Below are 9,076 nucleotides of genomic sequence, written 5' to 3'. Positions count from 1 at the left end.
TGTAGAATCCTGAAGCAAGGTTTTTAATCTGAGGGCTGATCACCTGGTCACTTTCCCTTAAGGTTTTCAGACAGATCAAGATAATTAAAGAGAAGAAAATTTCATTTCGACAAGTTCTGCTTTCACAGTAATTAGGTGAGCACTTACTTTTACCATCACAGGCTACAATTTTCACTTTATCCACTTTAATAAGTTCTGTCACCTCTCTGAATTCAACATCATTCAATACAAATGTCCAAACATTATCGCAGAATCTGTACGTATTTAGAGAGCCCTTTAAAACAAAACATTGAGAAATGCCATGAGAAGCCATTGTTTCCCCTCATGCTTTATTTCAAAGCAACCCAAGAAAGCTCAGCTACCAAGTATATAGCTGCCGAAAGCAGTGTGCTTAGTGCTTAGCTTAATTTATTTAATTACTTACTTAATTTCATCTACTTAGAATTAAACAAGAGAAAACCTGGAAAAGTCAGCTCAGGGAAGAGTTTAAAAACATTTTAGCTAGCCGACTATTTTTAGTACTCTAAAACAATGTGCAAATTACTTACCTGAGATGAAAAGGTGTATGAAAACTTGAATTTGTGTCTACTGCCCTCTTGTGGCCAAATTATGAAAATTTCATTTGAGTTCTCTCTTTTGAGAAAGGATCTCTCTACACAGCCCTGGCTAACCTGGAACTCACTATGTAGCTCAGGCTGACCTGGGATTGTGTACTACTTTCTCCCAGGTGTTAGGATTAAAGGTGTGCATCACTACACTCTGCCCATTTGGTTAAATTTTTTTTATATATGCATGCGTCTATGTGTTTGGTGCATGCTTGCCTGAGTTTATATATACTACATTTGTACAGACGCCTCTAAAGGATAGGGGGAGGGAATCAAATCCCTGGAACTGGAGTCACAGGTAGTTGTGACCACCTGACATGGGTGCTGGGAACTAAACCCAGATTTTCTGCAAGAGCAGTAAGTGTTAGCCATTAAACTTTCTCTATAGCCCTCACTTTTGACTTTTTGTTTTTTGAGATAGGGTTTTACTATGTAGTTCTGATTGTCCTGGAATTCAGTATATAGACCAGACTGGCCTCCAACTCAAAGAGATCTGCTCCTGGAGTGCTAGAATTAAACACATGTACCTGGCTTCATTTAATCTTTAAGACTCCATATTTCATTGTGAGTTCATTTTCTAAACTTGTATAAAAGCAGAGATTTTTTCTTTTTAGACATTAAGCCAAATCTTACTCCTGGCTCAGAAGCATCACTGTTGCCTATTCTTTAAGACTACTTCTAAATCAGCTTTTTTCTGTGACTCTACGTGGTGTCATTTTAGCCAGAAACTAGAAAATTACCAATTTGTTTCTCTCTATTTTACCATATCCATAGCTGTCAAGTTCTGTTTGATGTGCTTTTTAAAGTCTCTCCATTTCTAGCCATCCGTTTGTCGAATTTTATACTATTAGAGATACAACCCCCCAACCCCCTTCTTCGAGCCCTGGCTATCCAAAAACTCTGTCTGGAGACCAGGCTGGCCTCAGAGGTAGAGGTAGAGGCAGAGACCGAGGCTGAGATCCCTGCCTCTGCCTCCCCAGTGCTATGATTAGATGTATGTGCTATTATGCCTGGCTGATACCTTTTTATTTGACTATGTGTGTAGTTTGTTAAGTATGTAAAACTGATAAGACATTTATACATAACATAAACATATTTTACTCTCTTGAGTAAAATATAAGTCAAATAGAGACCTCATCTACCTTGTTTACCTTTGCATTTTCAGTACCTAGAATAACCTAATAAGCACTTAAATGCTTAAAAAAATACATTCCTTTGTATTTTATCAACAAAAACATTCTTCTTGCCTCAACACTGAGGTTTTCTTAAATGTAAATCAACTCTTAGGTTCTTTTCTTTTCCTGTATTGGCCTTCATATGTTTTAAGTTTATTTCTATAGTAGGGTTGTATCTTGTAACACAGTATAAGATATTAGAGAAATATAACAGGGTAACAGCAAACATCTTTATTCACAATGTGTTTCTACCCACATCACATGGTAAACTGTTTTGCCACATCTTGCAATGAGTTCTTTACTATAAATCACCATAATACTGAGAGTGGTATTTTGTTCAAAGCAGAGATGATCCAAAAAACAGCCAGCTACCAAAACAGACTTTATAAGCCAAGCTACCTAAGGTAGATGGGAGGCAACATGAAGACTCTACAGATAGCCAACCTTCCCTGAAGGACAGTGTGTGAAACACATAACTGAACTTAAGAATTACTCATCACTTACCTTCCATCTCGCTGCTAATACTTTCAGGTCTTTGAAATCTCAGTAATTCTCCAGGGGAAAAAAAGCCAAACATATATAGGAAGATTTGTGAAACAATAAAATTAAAATCTAAAAGCAACTCTGTAACACATGGAATGGATGAACTTAGCACAGCTGATTTAACAACATATCATTCAACTATTGTAGACCAAGTTCCCAAAGCAGACTAACCAAGCCCTCCTGCTATGATGAGTTAAGTCCATGTAGCTCTCAGAGTTAACATGACAGACTTCCAGATACAGGAAAATGTCCTTACCCTGAAATTGACTCTGTTCCTGACTCTCTGAGCCAATGCTGAATTTATAGCTTTATCAAACTGAAGTAGAACTTGAAGGGCAAGCTGGGGGGTGATCTGTTGAGACTGAGAAAAAAAATGAAGAACATAAAATTCACTAAGGGAAGAACATTTAAGACAAATGAAGTATACTGATTATATAGTCTAGAAGTTACTGTAAGTTAAGCAGAACTTGTAAAGTAGAAACCCTTACTCTCCTGCAACAGTGAAGCAAAGCCTGAAAATAACTACACTATCTTGACAAGAAAAGGAAACTTGTGCTGAGTTTGCAAAGCCAGGAAAGACTTGCTAATGCTTCGGTGGCTGGACAAAATATTCAACACATGGGAAACTAAGTTTTTTTTTTCTTTCTCTCTTTTTGTTTTGTTTCAAGACAGGGTTTTTCTGTGTAATCTTGGTGTCTTAGCACTTATTCTATAAACCAGGCTGGCCTTGAACTCATAGAGACCTGCCTCTTTCTGCCTCCTGAGTGCTAAGATTAAAGGTGTGTACCACCACTGCCCAGCTAAATTTTTTTCTTAATAAAACACTTGAGACCTATATATAAAGAAGAAAATAAAACCAAATCATACCAAAGTCTATATAATAACACCAGAGCAGATGGGGCCAGGCATGGTGATGCAGAGCTGTAATCCCAGTGGGTGGGAGCAAGGGCAAGACCAGAAACTCTAGGCTATTCTTCCCCTCCCCCTTTCTCTTTCTTTAATATTTATTAATTTTTATATATTGAGTGATTTGTCTTCATACACATCCAGAAGAGGCAATCGGATCCCAATACAGATGGTTGTGAGCCATCATATGGTTGCTTTGAATTGAACTCAGGACCTCTAGAAGAGCAGACAGTACCCTTAACTGCTGAGTCATCTCTTTAGCCCTTCTAGGCCATTCTTAACTACAGACTATTCACTGACAGCCTGGACTCTGTCTCAAAAAACAAAGCAACCTCACTCCCACATTTCCCTCCAGACTCCAACAGAACATAAATGAAGTACTTAGCACTTTCTCAGTTGTATGATTTGAGCAAGATTAATTCTTCTAAAATTGAAATAGAAATTCAAAATTCTAACTCAGGTCTCAAAGAAGTTTATAATATTGGACAGAGCTACTTTTAAAGTGATATAATTTGCCTTTCCTCTAAATTAAAGATGAGAAGACTACTTTCGGGAATCATTTCTATAGTTCATCATTAACCATCAGCAGGGAAAACCATTCATTTTAACCTTTTTAACAGGAAACTTAGAAGCTGTACACAGACCATGTGGAGCATTTGGCCGCACCTGTATGAGCTCGTCAAGGCTTTCCTGAAGACTGTTCCCCAAAGTTGTATTTCTGTATAACTGATATGCCATGGCTTAAAAGGAAGCAATTGCTTTTTCTTCAGGCTTGCATTGATGTCCTACAAATTTAATATAAAAGACCAACTTATAACAATGTAAATTATATATAGTAGTCTATCATTTCATGTATTCTAACATGGAACTATGAGAACTCAATTACAAATTACTACATTAATTATCTTGTAAGTTCAAAGAGTTGATTTTTCTGATTTTTAACACCAGTATGGTATTTATCTTTTTAATTCAGTATGCTGACATATTCATTAAAATGTGCATCTTTATTTTTTCCACAGGTTTTCCCTTAGTTTAAAATTTTCCAGCTGGGCAGTGGTGGCGCATGCCTTTAGTCCCAGCACTTGGGAGGCAGAGGCTGGTGGATTTCTGAGTTCAAGGCCAGCCTGGTCTACAGAGTGAGTTCAAGGACAGCAGGGGCTATACAGAGAAACTCTGTCTCGGGGGGGAAAAAAAAAACCAAAAAAAAAAAAAAACCCAAAAACCAAAAAAAAAAAATTTTTTTTCCCACATAGCATATTCTACCTGCTGTCACATAGTGACATGACGTCTGCTCTTGGGACCTTTATTTTTCTGTTTTCTTACAATTCCATTAGAGTTTTCACCAAAAGGATGGCAGTATGATAGGAAACAAAGACAAGATGAACAGGTCCTAAAATCTGTCTACAAAGGGTAATAGACACAAAAAAGGTTAAATTTTGTATAGAAAGAAATAATTCATTGTATGATGTAGGCTGCTTAAGGACTGAGTTGGCTTAGAAAAGCTTCCCAGTCTTCAAGGGAAGCCACTCTAGAATGGGTAAAGGTGAGAGGAGGGTAAGAAAAGCCCTAGAAGTATGAAAGTGTAAGGTTGTGGAAATCTGTGTGAGTTGAGGAGCAGCAGGTGAGGCTGAAGCAGAGGTCAAGATGAGTTTGCCCCACAAGAGAGCTGAAGGTAACAAAAAGCCCCTGAAACAACACTTCAGGCAAGAAAGGTAGAAAATCCAGCTTATGGACCTGAAAATGGTTATAGGAGTACAGACTTAACACACGTTTATTGACCTTGTAGTACGTATAGTCCAGAGATGGACAGGAGGAGACATATTCAAACAATCATTATCAGATAAGACTTGGTGAGGCTGGAGAGGCGGCTCAACAGTTCAGAGCACTGGCAATTCTTCCAGAGGATCAAGGTTTGATTCCAAGTACCCACATGGCAGCTTGAAACTATCTGTAACTCCAGATTCAGGGGATCTGACACCCTCACAGACACACATGTAGGCAAAACACAAAGGCACATAAAAATAAATAAATCTAAAAACAACAACAAACAAACCCTAAACAATAAAACAAGACAAAAAAACCTTCCTGAATCCTAAGGATCTCCCCTCCAGGAAGAACTACAACGAGATTTGGTAAAACTAATGACCTGCCCTCTTCAGATTACACTTGGTCAGCAACTGATCCAACACATCATTCTGTGATCTGTTGCTTTTGGATTTCAGGTCATGGAACTACTGTATTTCCTGTTTTCTTTGACAATTACTCCTCAGCTCTCTGACTTCCAGTTCCTGAATTACCCTAAGGCTCCAAAGTCTTCTCTTCACCTGCTTTCCCTTTAGTTATTCCATCTCAGTTTATGGTGTTAAATCCCATCTATGTGTTGATGACTCTGTAACTTGTATCTCCTTCCCTCACTTCTCTCTTTGTACCCATATAGAGAATGGTCTACATTGAAACAATTATCAAATAGCTAAGACAAGTCTCCTACAGTTAAGAGCAAATGCAGAGGACTCTAGCAGAAGACTCTGGTTCAGCTTGAGGCACCCACATTTGGCATATCACAACTGGCTGTAGCTCTAGCTCCACGGAATCCCATGTCCTCTGGCCTCCATGAGTACCTCCCCCGCCTCCCACACACAAAAGTTTCACTCCTATCAATAACTAAGGCTTACATATACATGGCACTGTCTTTATCTACTAAACAAGATGCTACAGGGAGCTAGGGAAATCTAGTTCAGCTATGTATGTACCACTCAGAACACTGTAATGTAGTATGCATTCAAAAAATATTTGTTGAATGAAAAAACTTGGCACATCAAAGTACTAATATAAAACATTAGAAATACATCTACATGGGGCATATTTCTACTTTACTGACAAAATTAATGTTAATGAAAACTAGAATTGTACAACGATATCCACCTATTTACTTCGGCCTACATCCATACACACTGCCTTCTGTCAGATCTGTCTTTATAACAACATGCTTTTATCTGCATGCAACTTTCCACCTATCAGGCCCCTTATCTTTAGCATACTTGAAGATATTGTTTAACATTTCAAGTGATTACATCTTACATAATCAAATCTTCCCTTTTTTCTATCATTTCTATCTGCAAGCAAACTGGCAGCTCCTTCTCCCACTGTGGATAGGGAAAAAAACACCAGTCACTCACATCCAACTGCCCTGCCACCTACATTAGATTCCTCTGATTGGCAAAAGTTAAGAGTTATTTGTACTCACAATTTTCCATTCTCCCCCCACCCCTAAACTCACACCAAGCTTTAAGTTCTAACTGTAAAGAAACTCATGCTGCAGGTCACCAATGGCACTGCTAAGGCTGATCTTCACCAGACTGGAGAATCTGACACAAATGACTTCTGGTTAATGATCTCTGCTAGGTACTTCACTTTCAGGGCTGTTGTCTTAGATTCACTGATTCATCCTGTTGACCGACCCTCTTCTCTAGGTAACCCAGGCTTGTCTGGATCTCTGTCTCCTGGGTGCTGGGATCAAGGGTGAATGCCACTATTCCGGCTGGCCCTTCCTTCTCCACTCTTTACAATCACAAGACAGTATTTGACTGTTTACTATTTTTGTTCTAAATATACCTACGAAGTAAATTTACACTCATTCTAATGACTTTAAACATCTGCTGGTGATTCCCAAATTCACACATCCTAATGATTCTCAATTCTGGAGTTAATCTACTCAAAACCTCTACTTGTTCTTTGTATCTCAGTTGAAGTAACACTATACTTCTATGGGCCCCCAAAGTCATATAAAACAGCCATATAAATACGGTCCAATTCCTAGCAAATCTTGTAAGGGCAACCTTCAAAATGGACCCAGATTCCAACCATTTCTCAACATCCCCATTATTACTTCCTTGTGCTAGGCCACTAGTACAAGTCATTTGACTCATGGTGTCTAGATTTCTTTTATTCTACACTTATAATTTGCACTGGGGTTACCTTTTGAAAATATGGGCTAGAACATATTTTCCGTCAGCTTCCATCAGGCCTGACATCTGGCTACCATTTATGTTTGGTTTTATCTACTTTCCTCCTCCCCTTGCACTCTCAACTGCCCTGAGCATGAGGGCATATTACTGCCTTGGTGATGGCTGCTCTTTCTGCCTGAAATGTTCTTGCTTAGATAGTAATTTGGTTAACACACAACTCCAATAACTCCACTCAATAGCGCCTAAACTGACCATCACCTATGCTACAATAAGACTTCTCCAAACCCTTTATCACGCTAAAATTTTTTGATAGCACCATCTGCCAACAAGTCACACAACAGTCTTATGTAAATTTTCCGCATAAAATGTAAAGTTCACGAAGGCATGGATCTTTATGTTTTGTTCACTTGATGTAACCTGCGGGCTGAGAACAGTACCGGATACTCGACGAGTGTCAAACAATACATTTAGCTCGTTCAAAGTAAACGCCAGTCAGTACGAGTGTGTGGAGAAGCGGCGAAAGAGGTCAGAGAGATATGAACTTTAAAATAGGCCAGGAGGGAGCCATGGCACGCTCCATTTGACACCTAAGCATTATTTAGAAAACAGCTAACAGCGACTTCAACGTCTGCTGAAACTTGTTGGTTCGGCCATCTCCAATCTTTTAAGGTGGCGGCAACTGCAGAACTTCGGAATCCCCTCGGCACCGTGGAGCTGGAGCGCAAGCGCTGTGTGTGCCCGGTCTCAGTAGACACCGGTCTACCAGGCGCGGCCTGAGGAGAGCGGGAAGGCGGCTGCTCCCGCGCGGCTGCCTGGAGTCGGCTTCCGGCGGGCACAGCGCTCGGAACCGCCCGCCTCGCCGCGGCCTCCCCGCCCCCGGCCCCGCCACCGCCTACCTGAGGGAAGGCGCTTCCGCCACGGCGGTAGCAGAGCCAGGTAGGGAGCCCGCGGCGACCACCTCCTCAGCCGCGGAAACCGCAGCCCTGTGCCAGCGACCCGGAAGTGCTCGCGCGACCCGGAGGTGACGCCACAGGAGCCACTGCCCGCCCCCACCTCAGTTTCCGAGAAAGGGCGTGGTCTCTTCCGCTGGAGCTGGGGAAGCCAGAGGCAAAGAGGCGCCTCTGTCAAAGTTTGTGGGACTGCATGGAGTGAGTGTAGTGCAGCGACAGGTTTGTCTTTAATCTTTTTCGTTTGGAAGATCTGCTGCATGAATTTCGTGACCAATACAAAAGCAAATACGTGGATATTCTGAATTTCCAGAAATTCAGATTTCTTTTCATATAAGCCGGAGTGCTTGGTTTTTCTGCTTTCAAAACAGCAGCTATGGGTATTACAAATGGCCAATGAGTACATGAATTGTGACTTTGGAGTCAATGCAAACACTGGAGGTCTGGGAATGAAACATGCTCTCCTTTGTGCCATTCTGTAGGTTTTTCCTTTTTAGCCTTTTAAAATCATATCCTTGCAACCCAAACTCGTTAAATAATTTCGAAACTATGAAGTACAAATCTGATTAAAGTTCAAATAGTGTTAAGATTTTAAACAGGCTGAACTTGCTATCACTCAAAAGAACCAGAAGCATCCACACTGCAGGGTTGTAAAGGCCTGATATTTGAAAGGCTTCAGATAATTCATCGTAAACAGTTAACAATTAAAGATGAGAACAAGGCACAAATGTATATTCCAACTAATTTATTAAAATGCATTAATATTGTAGTAATATGTGCAACAAATGAGGACACACCACTGTATTTGGAACAAGTTAAAGGAAGAGAAAATGGCATATTTTACAGACCAGTGGCTTCTCATCTGAATCCTGCAGAGATAATCAGACTGAATTCTCACTGAAATGACAGTGCTAGGATCAATATTTCCTAAGAAC

The 9,076-nt window shown here is 40.2% G+C and overlaps 1 protein-coding gene across 1 annotated transcript in view; it reads right to left on the bottom strand.

The window, feature by feature from the left end:
• Gtf2a2 (general transcription factor IIA subunit 2) overlaps nucleotides 1-8,206 on the bottom strand; it is an 11,570-nt gene extending 3,364 nt beyond the window's left edge. Inside the window, exons 1-4 of the mRNA XM_031344245.1 lie at nucleotides 8,091-8,206; nucleotides 3,896-4,014; nucleotides 2,580-2,684; nucleotides 148-274 (exon numbers count right to left, since the gene is read on the bottom strand). Of these exons, the coding sequence (XP_031200105.1) occupies nucleotides 148-274; nucleotides 2,580-2,684; nucleotides 3,896-3,967 (304 nt within the window). The 5' untranslated portion in view covers nucleotides 3,968-4,014; nucleotides 8,091-8,206. The remainder of the gene's footprint in view (nucleotides 1-147; nucleotides 275-2,579; nucleotides 2,685-3,895; nucleotides 4,015-8,090) is intronic.
• Between the last annotated feature and the right edge of the window lie 870 nt (nucleotides 8,207-9,076).

Source organism: Mastomys coucha, unplaced genomic scaffold (genome assembly GCF_008632895.1).
Source record: "Mastomys coucha isolate ucsf_1 unplaced genomic scaffold, UCSF_Mcou_1 pScaffold23, whole genome shotgun sequence".
Classification (NCBI taxonomy): Eukaryota; Metazoa; Chordata; class Mammalia; order Rodentia; family Muridae; genus Mastomys; species Mastomys coucha.
This window is presented reverse-complemented; position numbering and strand designations above follow the sequence as displayed.